At 38.0% G+C, this 16,919-nt stretch overlaps 2 protein-coding genes across 6 annotated transcripts in view; one reads left to right on the top strand and one right to left on the bottom strand.

Moving 5' to 3' along the window:
- The window catches only part of BCAR3 (BCAR3 adaptor protein, NSP family member), a 109,361-nt gene extending 107,421 nt beyond the window's left edge, over positions 1–1,940 (top strand). For all 3 annotated transcript variants that reach the window (XM_044238710.1, XM_044238711.1, XM_044238712.1), the window contains one exon: positions 1,319–1,940. In XM_044238710.1, coding sequence (XP_044094645.1) covers positions 1,319–1,497 — 179 coding nt within the window. In that variant the 3' untranslated portion in view covers positions 1,498–1,940. The remainder of the gene's footprint in view (positions 1–1,318) is intronic.
- A 10,026-nt stretch (positions 1,941–11,966) lies between these two features.
- Positions 11,967–16,919, bottom strand: part of FNBP1L (formin binding protein 1 like) — a 99,954-nt gene continuing 95,001 nt past the window's right edge. For 2 of the 3 annotated variants that reach the window (XM_044238709.1, XM_044238707.1), the window contains one exon: positions 11,967–15,676. In XM_044238709.1, the coding sequence (XP_044094644.1) occupies positions 15,498–15,676 (179 nt within the window). In that variant the 3' untranslated portion in view covers positions 11,967–15,497. The remainder of the gene's footprint in view (positions 15,677–16,919) is intronic. The other variant, XM_044238708.1, reaches the window with a different exon arrangement.

The following is a 16,919-nucleotide window of genomic DNA, read 5'->3' as shown; positions in this document are numbered from 1 at the left end:
TTAAACCACAATAAGACAATACCACGTACTGTCTAGAATGGTTACAATTTAAAAAGAATGATAATACTGGGGCACCTGGAGGCTTAGTTTGTTAAGTTTCTGACTCTTCATTTCAACTTGTGTCTTGATCTCGGGGTCATGAGTTCAGACTCCATGTTGGGCTCCACACTAGATGTGGAGCCTACTTAAAAAAAAAAAAAACAAAAATGATAATACTAAGATTTGGCAGCTTATGAAGAAACTGGAGCTGGTGAGAATGTAAAGTGGTACAGCCACTTTGGAAGAGTTTGACAATTTCTTTAAAATAAACATACTTACTGTATGACCCTGTAATTCCTCTCCTAGAGAAATGAAAACACATGTCCACACAGACTTACATACAGATGTTTTCATTATTCATAACAGCCAGAAACTAGAAACAAGTTATACATCCATTCATTCCTTTTTATTGCTGAGTAGCATTTGTTATATGGACATTCCACATTTTATCCATTCACCAACTGGTCCATCGGTTAGTGAATAGATAAAATGTGGAATGTCCATATAACAAATGCTACTCAGGGGGCACCTGGGTGGCTCAGTGGTTGGGCCTCTGCCTTCAGCTCAGGTCATGATCTCAGGGTCCTGGGATCGAGCCCCGCATCGGGCTCTCTGCTCAGCAGGGAGCCTGCTTCTCTGACTACTTGTGATCTCTGTAAAATAAATAAATAAAATCTTTTGAAAAAAAATGCTACTCAGCAGTAAAAAGGAATGAACTGATAACCTGCAACAATATGGAATAGTCTCAAAAACATGGTACTTAGTAAAAGAAACCAGACATAAAGTCTGCATTGTATGATTCCATTTATATCAAGTTCCTAGAAAAGGCAACACAACGCAAAGAGGTACTAGGTAGTTTTCCAGGGGAATGGAAATGTTCTAAAACTGGTGGTGATGGATGTATAAATTGTATAGGCTTACTATTGTATATGAAACTACAGCTATAATAGGTGCTTCATGACACATAAATTATATATCAATAAAGCTGTAAAAACAAGGTGCTTTGAACACTCCTCCCCACAGTGGCTTGTGCGCACGAATTTTATTCTACCATGTTTCAGTGAGTTTACTTGGTATTCCTTCTCCAAAGGTGCTCAGGTCCTTGAGGACAGGGCTCTGCCCTTTCCTTGTATAAAGCAGAGCCTGTTTTTTCTTTGGGGGCATTTCTAAAATTCTGATAAAAGATGAATTTCATTTTGATCTGACTTTAAGCAGCTAGATTTTCAGTCTATTGCTGACATTACCTTTGAAAACTGAAGTAACTGTTCTGTTTTCCTAGGTTTTCAACCAGATGAAGAAATGAGTGAAATCTTCAAGACTGAATTTCAAATGCGATTGCTATGGGGCAGCAAAGGTGCACAAGTGAATCAGACAGAGAGATATGAGAAATTCAACCAGATTTTAACTGCCCTCTCACGTAAATTGGAACCACCTCCTATAAAGCAGGCAGAGCTTTGATAACTCTCCAGAGAACCTTAGGATATTATTAAAAGCTTCTCCAGTTTCTTCTTTGGGAAGGCTTATCATTTGATAAAGTAATAATGTGCAAATCTGACAGTATACAAGCTTTTAGTATCCACAGGATATTAAACATGTAAATTACACAGAGCACACTTATTTATGAATTGTTTAAAATTACTACTGATTTTAAAATGAAAATAATTTATTATGAAGGTAACTATTGCTAATGTTGATCAGCAAATTTAAGAGAAGACGATGTTGGCTGGTTGCCTTCTTTTTCTGAGGTATTTGACCATTTTAGTTTAAATTCCTTGTCAGATAAGTGTAAATAGAAAAGAGTTGAAAAGCATGAAAGATTATGGAAGGTATCAGTTGTATGATATTCTTTAAATATGAAAAATGTAAATAATCATATGAAAATATATCTTTTTGTGAAATAACTGTATCTGGTCTCTTTATTGTTAAATAACTCATCATAGTATAATAATTATTCCTCCTACCTTCCTGGGGTATCCTCTTCCCTAGATACTATAGCCTAATAATAAACCAAAATTAATGAGAGTGATATGGAAAATGTAAGGTTTGTGGCATGGGAGACAGAGTGAATAGTGATAAAAGGTAGACCTGGCTCCAGAAGACCTAGGTTCAAAGTGAAGCTGTGGTGCTTGGTAGCAGCTGGACTTGGTCAAGTCCAAACTCATCCTTCTGAGTGCAGCACAGCACCTAGTATAGAGGGAATACCCAGATGCTAGTATACTTCAGGATAGCACTTCGTGCATTTGAAAATAACCAACTGCTGAGCTTCCAGTTCCAGATGGTGATGTAGGAAAACCCTGAACTCACTTGTTCCCAGATATACCAAATCTATACCTATTTATACAGCACTTCCTCCTAAAGAAGTGAGGGCTGACTGGATAGCTTCTGCACAACGAAAGATGAAAGCTAGACCACACACAAAACAGCAACAGGGATGGTGACAGTAACAAAGGGAACTCCTCCTCCCAAAGCTGCAAACTGAAGTGGGGAGGGATACTACTGAAGGACCACAGGCAGAATTGTTTGCCCTGGGGTAGAGAATAGCCATGGTTTAAAAGGGCAACTAGAACATAAAGGAAACAACCCTAGAGCCCTGCAAAATAGTGGGGGAGCTGCTGGAACTCTAGAGGGTCAGAGGGACTGGTGAACACCATGGTTTGTTTCCCCCATCACCTTGACAGAGCAAGATAGAGCATGGTCTATCTTGGCACCATTGCTCACTGCCACCTCAGTGAGCCCCAGGCCTCTAGCCCACACCAGGCCCAAATGCCCTGGCGTGCAGAAAAAAAGGCATAGTTTAAAAAAGCAACTAGAGTATAAAAGATCCAGCCCTCGAACTCCACCGAAAGGCAGAGAGCTGCTGCAATGCTCTCTGTTCAGAGGGGCTGGTGACAGTGTTTACATTCTCCCTCCACCTTTATAGCGTGGAAAAGAGCAGTCTACTGCTTCCACAAGCCCCTGGTTCCTAGCCCACACCAGCCCAAGCCACCCCACCAGAGTGGCCTCAGTGTGCCACATACTGGACACCCCTGGTCAGCACCCACATAGTTTCAGCTGTCTCAGCAAGGTGACAGAGGCACAAATTTGAAGAAATGGTCTTGTGTTTGGTCATCCGCTGTATAAACTGTGTGCTGCTGGTGATTTTAGTTGGCTGGATCTGTGGCTGGGAAGGGCGAGGGGTCCTGGGCACTCTTTGCTAGGGCTGCCCTGGTGCCATGGCCAGAGCTGACGTGGGTGGCCCAGGGTGGTCCCAGTGTTTCTGTGCAGACCCTGCTCAGCAGGGAGCCTGCTTTCTCCTCTCTCTCTGCCTGCCTCCTCTGCCTACTTGTGATCTCTGTCAAATAAATAAAATCTTAAATATATATATATATTTTTAAAAAATATATATATATATATGAAGGCTATATACTTAGGATGTTACATACAAATCTCATGGAAACCACAAACCAAAAACCTATGATACGTACACAAAAAATGTGAAAAGTGAAAGCCAAGAATAATACTAAAGAAAGTCATCACAAGAGAGCAAGAGAACTATAAAAGTCAGAAAACAACAAAATGGCATTTATGTACATACCTATCAATAATTACTTTAAATGTAAATGATCTAAATGCTCCAATCAAAATAATTTATTGTTATCTTTTCCTGTAGCTGGTTAAATACGAGTTTTCCAGGCTTACTTTCTAGGCTTCTGACTTCACAAAGGAGACTCTTTCTAGTTTATCAGGACCCCTCTCTTTTTTACCTATTATAGAAAATTTGGAATACAAGATTTTAAAATAAAATAATAAATTTCAATCATTCTGCCACAAACTGCCAACACTTACCAATTTGCTTTTTCCTCCTTTTCTCTTCCTGTCTTCTAAATAATTTGGGGATCATATGGAATATCCAACTTTTCTCAAGGTACAAAAATTTCTCCATCATGTTAAATAGCCTTTGAAAAAAATGCAATTTATTGGTTACATAAGTTATACTATAACCACTTTCCTTCCATCTTAAGTATGCCATCTTAATATTCCATTTTAAATATGTCCTAATATACTAGAATGAAGTATGAGTCTCTCATTATGGTCTATTTATTACAAGGGAAATATTAGTTTTGAATCCTGGTTCTCTGTATTTCCATTAATGTGACCTAGGATCAAAAGGCCCTCTCCCATTTTTTTTCAAAGGACCTATCACATTACTATTTTTTATTTGCTTAAAAAAAAAAAACAAAGCAAAACTAAAAAAACCCAACCAAACCAAAAGTACAATTCTACCTCTGGCAATATGGTGGTTTAGGTACTCTTGGAAAACCCTTTCCTTATAACTAAACAAATAAATCTTAATAAACTTACCTTTTAATGCACTGTTAAACTTGACAGAATGAAAGGGAAATCCCCAAGAAATAATCCTTCCCATCCCACTTCACCTACCAAAAGGATCAGCAAAAAGAAACTCTGTAAGAGAACTTAAAAACCTTAGGGTGGCCCCCTAAGTCAAATACTAACATCACCTCAGTGAATGGGAGAAGGTGTCTTAGGTGAGCCAAATGTGAAATATCTCTATTAGGTAAGGATCCTTAAAGGGTCCCTGTTGTTTGGCTGGGGGGAAAATAAAATCCATCTGCCTAGCAAAGAGAGGTTACCAAGAAATAGGCCTTTCTTTTATGCATAACTACAAAAAAAGAATTGTAATGAGAATGGTCTTTGGTGAGGATTTGCAACTATAAGCCTATTCTCAAACAAATCTAGAGTAAAAATCCCAAACTAAACTGATTTACAATGGTCCTAGGTTGCTGGCATCCCTGGGACCTAGCAGATAAACCCATCCTCTCAGGAGGAAAGCATCCAGTATTCATACAAAATAAATTTTAAAATGAAGAAAGTAATGTTTAAAACTAAATATATATTTACATATGAATATATATAAATTCAAGCAGAAGCAATGTTATCATGAACAAAATGTTGGGGAAAGAAAGATTTAGAACCCCAATGCCTTCAGATACTAGAATTATCACATTTTAAATGCAACACAATCATATACAGTTGTGTATAAAGAGAAAATGAACCCAAACAGGAAATGAGTATTAAAAAATACACTGGGTGTGGTGCATAAACAATGAATTCTGTTACACTGAAAAGAAATTAAATAAAATAATTATTATCTGTATCTAACCTACTAATAAAAAAAATGGTTACATTTTTGGGGGCACCTGGGTGGCTCAGTCATTAAGCATCTGCCTTTGGCTCAGGTCATGATCCCAGGGTCCTGGGATAGAGCCTGCCTATTGGGTGGGCTCCCTGGTTGGGAGGAAGCCTGCTTCTCCCTCTCCCACTTCCCCTGCTTGTGTTCCCTCTCTCACGGTCTCTGTCAAATGAATATAATCTTAAAAAAATGTATATTACATTTTAAGAGAAACTTGGTAGATCCTTTAGAAATGTATAGTAAACTAAAAAAAAAAAAAAAATCAACGGATGCTAATATTAGAAGATTAGATCTTGGGGCACCTGGGTGGTTCAGTGGGTTAAGGGCCTGATTCTTTCAGCTCAGGTCATCTCAGGGTCATGGGATGAAGACCTGCTTCAGGCTCCACACTGGGTATGGATCCTCCTTGAGATGCTCTATTTGCCACCCCAACCATGATCATAGTGTCTCCAAAGAAAAAACAAACAGCAAAAACCCAGAAGACTAGATCCATCTGAAGATTTAATGAACTCACAGAGACAAGGAGAGGAAAAGTAGAAGACATAGATGAAAAGATTTAAAAGACCAAAACAGAATGACCCAAAGCATCGCATCAGAGCTCCAGAAGGAAAGAAAGTGGGGTGGGAGGAAGCAATTCATCCAGAAAAAGGGCAGAGATTCAAGGATTGTTGAGCAGTGAAATGGGTAATCTTCTAGGTATATCAAGACATCATTGTGTCTACTGTATGAAGTAAAACAGTAGCACAAACTAGGATCGGTTTGGGTGATCGGTTACTAGAGTTCTGATAAAGTGTTTTCTTCTAATCAGTAGGGGGATTAAAGATACTAATTAGCTTTAAGTTGTAAAATGTAAAGGGTAAATACTAGAAGAACAAAATCAAAGTTTCAAACTAGAAGAGGAAAAAAATGGAGAAAACAAGAATGCAAAAAGACAGTAAAGTGAGATGAATAGCAGATGAATGACATCTGACAGAGATGTCAGAAAAGACTCCAAAGTTATCAATAATCACTGTAAATACAAACAGACTCAATCTGCCAGTGAGAAATCAGAGACAGCCATCTAGATTTAAAACAAAACAATCTGGGGCACCTGGGTGGCTAAGTGGGTTAAGCACCTGTTGATTTCAATTCAGGTTATGATCTCCGGTTTTGTTTTGTTTTTTTTTTTAAAGATTTTATTTATTTTATTTGACAGAGAGAGAGATCACAAGTAGGCAGAGAGGCAGGCAGAGACAGAGGGGGAAGCAGGCTCCCCGCTGAGCAGAGGGCCCAATGCAGGGCTCAATCCCAGGACACCGAGATCATGACCCAAGCCAAAGGCAGCGGCTTAATCCACTGAGCCACCCAGGCGCCCCATGATCTCAGGTTTTAAGATCAAGCCACACATTGAGCTCCATGCTGGGCATGGAGCCTCCTTATGATTCTGTCTCCCTCTACCCCTCCTTGCATTTTCTCTCTCCCCCAAAAATAAAAAATAAAACCTACACTCGTTATAAGAAACAAAATAAAAACTTTAAGTCCATATAAAAAGGTTAGGAGAGGGGCACCTGGGTGGCTCAGTGGGTTAAAGCCTCTGCCTTCGGCTCAGGTCATGATCCCAGGGTCCTGGGATTGAGCCCTTCATCGGGCTCTGTGCTCAGCAGGGAGCCTGCTTCCTCCTCTCTCTCTGCCTACTTGTGATCTCTGTCAAATAAATAAATAAATAAAATCTTTAAAAAAAAAAGGTTAGGAGAATTATGAGGGAACAGGGTGTGATTAGGGGGATGCAGTATGTGTCTGGAGTGCTGGTAATGCTTTATTTCTTGACTCAACTGTTGATTTTATAGTAACAAAGTGTACATTTACATTTCATGCATTTCTCTGTGTATTTTATAACAATGTGTTAAAATATTCATAAAAATATGTGTTACCTAGGAATATTTTCAAAAGATGTACAAGAGTTTGGTGAAGAAATTTTTAAACTTTAAAAATCTGAAAAAACTTCAGAAAAATAAATAGGAACATCATGTTCCTAGATTTTAAAACTTGGTATCAGAGATACCACTTCTTAAAATGACCTATAAACTCAATGCAATCCCAACATCCAACAGGATTGTTCAAGCTAACTTGATAAGGTCTTCCTAAAATTTACATGGCTAAAAATAGTCAAGACCATCATAGGAAGATAAGATGTAGGGAAGGGAGAAATCTGTTCTACTAGATAGAAAAGTTCATTATGAAGCTATAATAATTATCACTGGAAATTTGATATGACAGAAGTAACACTGGCAATCAGTGGGGGAAAGGGCAACTTTTTAAATAAATAACTCTTGGACAATTGGTTAAGCAAATGAAAAGGAGAGGAAAATGGCCCCTTGTCTCCTATCATAAACTAAAATAAAATCTAGATGAATTAAGAGCTTCTATGTGAAAGGCAAAACCATAAAATATTTAGAAGGAAATCCAGAATTTTTTACTTTTTACTTTGAATCAAGGAAGAATTTTTTAAACTAGACAGAAAAAGCATTAACTATAAAAAAATCAGTCTATATTAAAACAAACTTCTATTCATCAAAGAATATCATATTACAAATGCAGCCTCCAACATTGGCTACACCTGTTCCCTGCCACCTAATATTCACACCCTTCCGTTGTCCCCTTCTACATTGCACCAGGTTTGTTTTGCATCACCAAGTACATATGGCAGGAGTCATGGTATATTATGTCTGAGATTAGGTTATAAAAACTATGCCTCTGTCTTGAGTTTTTTCTCTTGTGGATACCTCACTGAGGGAAGCAAGACACCATGTTCTGAGCATCCCTATGAAGATGTCCACATGACAAAGTCCCGAGACCTGCCAACAATCATGTGAATCATCTTGCAAGTGGACCCCCCAGGTCCACAAAAAGCCTCGAGATGATTGCAACCTTGACCAACACCTTGACTGCAACCTTCTTAGAAACTAAGCCAGTCACCAGCTATGCTACATAGCAAGATAATTAGCACCCTTAATGTATGAAGAATTCCCATGAATACAGAAAGACAATCAACAACAGAAAAAGGGCAAAAGATAAAAATTGGCTTTTCACAGAAAAGGAAACACAAAAGATTTTCAATTTCATCAATACACAGGGAAAGCAAATAAGACTACAATGAAAGGCCATTTTCATTCACTGAACTGACAAAAATTGAAAAGACTAACTCCCAAGTGTTGGCCAGGTTATGGAGCGTAAGTAACTCATACACAAGTTGTAGGTGTGTAAAACTGTTATAATCGCTCTGAAGGAAAAGGTGTCATTTTTTAAAAACTGAAGATAAATATAACCCACGAACTAGCAACACAGAACTTTTGTTATCAATAAACATGCATATGGATGTACATAGCAACACAGGAAACAGGAAGAAGCACACATATCCATCAACAGGAAGATGGATATATTGTGTATTTATGTAATGGGATACTATACATACTAAAATGAACTATACATAAACATGAATAAATCTTAAGAGCGTTGAGTGAAAAAGCAAGTCTCAGAAGATACCATGCAGTATTCAAAATATTTAAAAGTAGAATGTTAATAATATAGAAATCACATGAACTAATAAGTTCATACACATCAATGTGCAACTCTAGTAAAATAATCCTTAATCCTTTAAATAAACTACACAATAAAACAAATCTAAAGCGATGAAAGTAGCACATTCAGCAACCACTAATAATTTCCAAATCACTTTGAACAGCTGGGCTGATAGAATTTTTTGTTTAGCATGGCTCTCACCAGCTAAATGATATCCTCACTATTTGATAAAAGGCTGCGAACTCTTCCAGTGACATCCCCCATTCAACTGATAGTCATTAATTTACTAATGTGCTGTTTGGCACCTAAAGAGAAGGGACATGCTGCTGATCCACCTCTTACCTCATTGGACAGGATAGTGCCATCTGGGTGCTGGCTATATGCCAAGAGCCAGTGGTAGGAGCTCACAGCTAGAGGAAGTACTGGTTGGGGGAGTACTGGTTGGATGGGGATTGATGATCTGGGATGAACTGGGAACTTGTATGTGAGGTCTGTCTCATTCCACACCCAAACTGGTTCCCATATTGGCCAAACCAGAAAGAACCAATGATTGGTCAGATGCCAGTTATGATTCAGGACAAAGAAGGGGATAGCAAAGAGAATATAAAACTAGGCAAGTCTGCCAGGCTTCTGCTGGCCCTGGGACAGAGCAGCTTGGTCAGGCCAGTGAGTGTAAGAGGGCAGTGGAGATGGAGATGGGCTGTGGAGATGAAGAGGGCAGACAAACAATGATACTCCTCTCCAGAGACCAGACAAGGGAAGAGGGGGAAGAAAAGAGCAGGGGTTGTGCTATCACCTGGGGAGAGCGTTCTCTTTTGGACTTAAGAATCCTGGTACAGTCACTCTCCTCACATCGCTTCAGTGCACAAGGCAGGTTATCCTCCACCACAAAGGGCTATGTCCCTAACACTTATGCCTACCCACTCCCAATCTTCCCAGCTGCTACCAGAGCTTAGAGACACCTCCCCTTGAGCAGGATGAGCCATTTCTTTTCTTTTTTTAAAGATTTTATTTATTTGACAGAGATCACAGATAGGCAGAGAGACAGGCAGAGAGAGAGGAGGAAGCAGTCTCCCCGCTGAGCAGAGAGGCCGATGTGGGGCTCAATCCCAGGACCCTAGGACCATGACCTGAGCTGAAGGCAGAGGCTTTAAACCACTGAGCCACCCAGGCGCCCCAGGATGTGCCATTTCTTTGGGAGGATGAACAGAGCTCTTCTTCAGCTTGGCTGGCCAGGTTCCTCTTCCACTCAAGGGTTTACTATTTATTTTTCTGAAGTTTTTTTCAGATTTTTAAAGTTTAAAAATTTCTTCACCAAACTCTTGTACATCTTTTGAAAATATTCCTAGGTAACACATATTTTTATGAATACTTTAACACACTGTTATAAAATACACAAATAAATACTTTATTTATTATTTCAAATAGTAAACCTATAGCAATTCCTTCACCTTTGTCCTCATTGCCCAAAACTGAAATACATCACAAAGTATCATGTGTGGTTTCTGAGAAACCACATGTACTCAAACTTGGTTTTACAAGTTTCTGGAATTACCATTTACCAACTGGTATGGAAATATTTCAGTATTAATATTAACCATGGTTGTATCGGTGTGCACTGGTTCAATATCCGGCCTGCACATATAGAGTATGACAACTTCTTTACTCAGAAACATGGAACGCTAATCAGGTTTAGGAAAAAATACTCTTGTAGTAACACGCAGAGAAACTGAGAAAACAAAAACTAAGAATTTCGGGATAGTGGTTATCCTTCATGGAAAAGAAAATGGTAATTTTCTATTTAAATTGCGTGATACACTTAGATTTATTCTGTATGGTTCATAACATACACATAATTTCCACAAGAAATTTTCCTCAAGGGTTGACATTCTGGGTTTACCGTATCAGCTTGTTGCAAGCTCCCATTTTCTCCAACAATGCTATCACCATCTTACAAAAATGAGTAAGAAATCCTGGGAAGTCCTGAAATAAATACATTTATCTCGAGTTTCCCAACTGTATCTAAAGAAAGGAATGAGGCTAATTTGATGTGTCTTTTTCTTAGGATCTAGGTCAGTTGCCCATTACATTTTCTTCTAAATGTCGACAAAACTGCCCAGTACTTTTAAGACTTGTCAAACTTCCCAGAGTTTACTGTTCACATTTTCTCTTTTCCCACCCCTAATCTTTTGGCATCTCTTAAATTTCCAATAGTTTCTTATTCACAGTAACTATACTTGAGAATATATTTGGCCCTAGGTTTATGAGTTCATTGAAATAGGTTTGGTGTTTAATATTTTTTCATCTAAATGAATACCTTCTCACAAAGAAAATCTATCCTTTTCAACAAGTCTGGAGATCCTTTCTCTCTTGTTAATATTGTTATAAGGATGTTATCTTTCCCTAGCAAGTAGATTTGACTTCCTTGATCTCAATTCAGATAGTTTAAAAGCCCTTCTCATTGTTTTGAGTTTTTGTTGTTGACACCGTTTTCCTGCTATTTTGTATGTGTCCATACTTCCAAGCTCAGCATGGATCTCTAAATTCTAATCACAGCAATTACAACCTGTTATTATTCAGGATCAACCCAGAGTTTTAGTATTTTCTAGGGCTTCTAGAAGTTAACAGTCATGGTTTCATATTTCCCCTTTTAAAAAGCTGAGCCTTCTGAAATTAAGACTTCCTAAAATGTCAGATATGACACTACTGTGACAAACACTGCCTTCCCATGCTTTGAAATGCCAGGAGGATACAGGTGCTCTCTGACCAGGAATTCAAGGAGAAGCACAGTAAATGCTGACCAGCATGTGGACAGATCAGTCTATGGTACAGTGACACTTTCTATGGATGCTGAGGATAAGATGGTGTAAAATGAAAGTCTGTGCAACATAGCTATGGTAAAATAGAGATTAAAAGATCCAAGTTATTACACTCAATTTAAAATTACTCTAAAAGAGAAACAGTTTTTCTTACCTTTAGGAAAGCTTGAAAGAAACTAAAACTAGAATAAACATTTCCAAAACTGCTTTGCAAAAAATGTCACCCAACACAGATACTTCCACTTCTGGAACTTGTCGTCTACTTTGGATCATCAGGAATTCAGCACAACGAAGAACAAAATCATTACATCTCCTTAGTTCACATAGGAATAAGAGATAACACACTATACAACTTAAACTGACCATGAAAAGATTGTTTTATTCTGTGAAAATATTCTCAACAGAGAACACGATCTTAAACAAAGCATTTACCATTAAATCAACATGTGCACAAAAAGAGTAAAAATTACTGAAAAATTAAAGATTTCTTTTGGACAATTCACATGTTCAAAATTTAAGAATGATTTAAACTGTATAAGTACAAATGTCTGTCCTATTGTAATAACCCAAGTACAGGTTGCACTATTCCACGTGAAGGACCCTGCCTCCTACGGAAGCAAATCCTGCTTTGAGAAAAACAAACAGTAGCTTGAAAAGAACAGTTAGTCCTTACAAGAAAACCTTAAACTTTGCCCTCTGTGGCTGTCAGCCAAAAAAACACAAGCACTTCAGGCTTTGTACAGAGGACAAACACAGCCAGATCACATTTCCTCCTCACTGCTAACCTTTAAAATAAAAATAGCACTAGATTTTAAAACTACTTTATGTAGTCCGTCAGTACTGAATAATGTCACATTATATAAATAACCCTGTAAAGAGATTCAAAGTCTAAGCTATATAGTTTACTAGCCTCAAAGGTAATACACTATTTTATGTCAGCTGTGTAACACGGGTGTACTTGATCTTAGGAAGGCATTAACTTTCACACAATTGTCATTCAGCTTCAGTATAACTGGTAGTACGATTCAAATAACACTGGGGAAAAATTATTAAAGCAGTCACACAGCTTCTAAAATATTGCTTAAAATCCAATAATACACAGACCATTTCATGTTCTTTCTTCCCTCAAAACAGTAACAAACAAAATTAATGAAGCTTCTGTGGTACAAATACCAACCCCCCAACCCATGCCCATCTCCCTGTTAAACACCACTAAGAAATTCGTTAAGATACAAGTCATTAACAGAATCACATATGTGAGGCAGGACAACATGAGCAACAGGGGCACTAAGGACAATTATATTTACAAGTATAAACATACAGAAATTTCCATTTTACAAGTAAAAGTGCACATAGATCATTACAAAGTTTCACTAAATTTTATCTGGTTCAAACAAAAGCATCACTTGGAAACAGACTATCGTTGTAATAATCAAATAAGAACATGGTCACCCCAAATTAAAACACAATGGGGGGGTCCATAAAACTTCTCATAAAAACACTGAGTAAAGTAAAATGGACTTGGACATGTCTTTAGCTTGATGCATAAATTTGAAGATGCACCATCAAACATGGTAGAGCTCTAAAAGCCACCTACCAAGGCTAGGTCGGCATCTGCAGCAGCGCTGCCGAGTTAAAGGAGGTCGCACTGAGCTGACACATAAAGCCCTTTGTGGGATACTGTAGTGGTAGTGTTGGCAATCAACAGATTTAGGCACTCTAGTTTAAGGCAGCATTTGAATGGAAGCAGCTGACTTCTGACAACAGTCCTTTGTCTTGAGGTGGTGAGTATCTTGTGTTTATTATGCCAGGATTTCAGTGCTGACTATAGATTCTTCTCAGACTGAGGTGAAGATGTATTACATTTCGGAGTTCTTTCAACTGGGCTGTAGGCTAGAGCAGAGATGTTTTCTTTTTCTTATCATAAATACTTCAGGTTCACAAACTACTTCTTCATAATGCCCAAACTGGAATGTTTGCAGTCGGGAAGTTATAGTAGGGTACACGAATACTAGGATGGAAACATTAGTGCTGGAGATGTCTGACAAAGTGTCTTGCACTACAAATGTAAAACAAAACAAAGACTTTGACAAGAACAAGGGATTATAAAGACATGCCTGAAAACTCTAGCCCAATCGCTCTAGACATGCAACAGGATGTTAAGCAAGCACAGAGGTGGCGCAGGCAGACGCTGACAAATGGCAAGGGGTCTAAAAGACAATGGGTCTAAAGGCCAATTAAAACAGAGCTGGGATAGACGGTCCTGTTGGGACAGCCAAATGGAAGACAAATTTCATGACAGCTTTACGTTTTTTCTGACTTAAATATCAGTAAAACAAATGGAAAAAAAGTTGGCCATTTTGGTTTTTTTCCCCTTTATGTGAATAATTGTGAATGAGGAATTTAAGGACTGGTATTAACAATGATTCTTTAAAACAATGTATGGAAATGATAATGAAGTTAGTAAAAAAAAAAAAAAAGAAAAAAAAATGTCTGCATGCATTCATGCAATTTGCTTCTCTCACTCTCTGAGCCTGACAACTTAATACCCTCCCCCTAAAAGCAGCTGCATGTAACCTCCTTCAACATCTTGCCCATTTCCTCAGAAACCCTCTTCAGGAACCTGTAGTCCAGGAGGAAAAAAAAAAGAACAATTACTGAAGACCTTTGGTAAGACCAAAAGGGGTATTCAGTTTAAAGTGTCTGTCTCAAATGTCTAAAATCATTTTAATAGTCAGCTATGTGAAAACACCAGAAAAATCTGGACGTGAGCAAAATCAAGGACCAGTCTCTTAATTGCTTCTTTGCTTTACTTCCCCACATGACCAGCACTGCACAATCCTTAATTATATAGCATTTTCCAACAAATGCTTGTTAAAATTAATTGGAAAAAAATAATCTTGAATTGATGATTGAGCTAAAATAAGGAAATGTCCTAAACGGTGATACAAAGTCCTATAACCCAGTTAGTCAAAAAAGGTTTTTCTTTTCTAAGTAAAAATTTGCCAGTACTTTCCTTCCATTCAAGATTTCCTCTCAGTTTATTTAGAATCTATTTTCCTATGTAGAATTGCTAAATCATCACAAAAGTGGTTATTTCCCAAAAGACATTTTTCAAGATGAAAAACTATAAGTATTAATCTGGAAGGAAGACTATACATTACTGAAAATTATTAATATACTAGATGAAAATATTTTCAGGTCTCAAAAAAACTCCATTTTATTCACGTAAGAGCGAGACCAGGTTGATTTCTTTTACAGGTCTCTTGATTAGCCTACAACTAATATAGATTTATGTTCGAAGTGTTTGTTTTCTTCCTTTAAGAAAACAAAGCTAAGAATAGGGAGAAAACCGAAAATGACCGTATTGATTTTTTCAATTAGCCAACTATTACTCTTCTTCCTGGAAACTGCAGCTACAAAAATTCAAACTCCTAGGCCAAACCACTCTTTTGGGAGTTAGCTTTCAGAGCAGTTTTACTTATTTGAATTCACTTACAGTCACTGTGTTTTATGAAGCAAAGTGTGTGTTGGAGGAGGAGGGCTTCCTATATCTGGATTCCTGCCCAACAGATCAAATTCTATGACTTATAAGGCAGAAAAACACAAATCTTTCACAGAGACTTAAGCAGGACATAAAGCAAAAGGCTTTACACCAATAAAGCTTTACATCAATAAAGCTTCACACCAACGTCATTCAAATGGTAAAACATCATGACAACAGTTTCTTGTGGTAATAATATTCACATCTTTAAGATCGAGCCTACACTCAGCTCACATAGTGAACAATGTATCTTGGATGCCTTTAAGTTTTCTTGTTTTCCCACCCATGTATTTTGTTTTATGTTATCGTTCCTATGTCATACACATCACAAAACTGCCTGGTTAGTTTAGATGTAAGTTACTGCACCTTTACTGTTTTTCTCTAGAGTTACATCTATGTATGATGTGGGAACGTAGCCTTCTTCACCATTCTGTCTCCGAGCTCTTGTCCATCCATCACCTTTGTCTTCCTCAATTATGTATAGAACTTCACCTTCTTTCATTGCCAGGGTACCTTCATTATGTCCTAAATGAGAGTTTTCATAGCACAAGCATAATTAATAACTTCAAATAAAAGTTACAAATATACAAAACAACATGAAAACCTACTAGATTTCAATGTACCTGGAACCAAGAGCCCACTAACTCTCATTAGCAACAGCTCTATGATGCTTTAGTTTAACCAACACTTTCACAAACATTATGTCACTGGAAATGCATAATAACCCTGGGAAACTGGCATTGATATCACCCCCCCCAATGCAGATGAAATATCTTAGCTACATTACATGTGTTTTTGACAGGATACTCTTATTTCACTACTTCAATTCCTTTCCAGTTTTTTTTTTTTTTTAAAAGATTTTATTTATTTATTTGACAGAAAAAGAGAAAAAGACAGAAAAAGGCAGCATGAGAGGGAATACAAGCAGTGGGGAGAGGGAGAAACAGACTTCCCACTGAGCAGGGAGCCTGATGTGGGGATCAAACCCAGCACCCCAGGGTCATGACCTGAGCCAAAGGCAGACGCTTGACAACTGAGCCACCCAGGTGCCCCTCCTTTCCCAAATTTGAGTGGCATTGCTATCTAGAAAATTCATGAGGTATGGATCAGGAAAATATTACTGGAGGGTGGGAAGAAAGAAGAGAAGAATATATCTTGGAGAGGGAATAGAGAAAAACACAGGTTCAGTTGCGCTGACGGTGGAGGCAGAATAGTCATAGCCACAAAGCATGAACTTTCTTCGAAATCTCCTCAGACTCCCGGCTCTCCTTCTCCACTCAGGGCTCTCCTCCTTCTCCACTACCAACCACTTCCAACCAGATTAGCAGTAAATTAGCATTTTCACTAATGAATCTTCATTTAACATATGCTAAATTCTCCAGGTAACGTTAGAGGAAGAACTTAAATACTACTTTCTCAGAATGAGGAGTAACTAAAAACTTTATTCAACTTTAAAATCAATACAATGGATGGGTGGGGAAGGACCTTAAATCATATGCCACTTTATAACAAATGATTATGGAAGTGTTACTCTGCTCCTCTGTTAATTTAGGAAAAGGATTTTTCACAGTCCCAAGAGACGGAAGGGCAACAAAAAATCTCCAAGAGAGAATCACAGTGTCTTCCTTCCCTCACAGGAACTGTTCTCCAACCATCAGAAGGGAGGGACGGCATAGTCAAAAGCAACCATATTCTCTCCTTCTCTCACTTGAAAATATAGCCTACAGGGTCTGAATATAATAGGGGCATTCAGTTATGCCATGTGCCT

This window comes from Neovison vison, chromosome 2 (assembly GCF_020171115.1).
Source record: "Neovison vison isolate M4711 chromosome 2, ASM_NN_V1, whole genome shotgun sequence".
Lineage (NCBI taxonomy): Eukaryota > Metazoa > Chordata > Mammalia > Carnivora > Mustelidae > Neogale > Neogale vison.
Note: the sequence above shows the minus strand (reverse complement) of the source record. Positions and strands in the feature narration are given on the sequence as shown.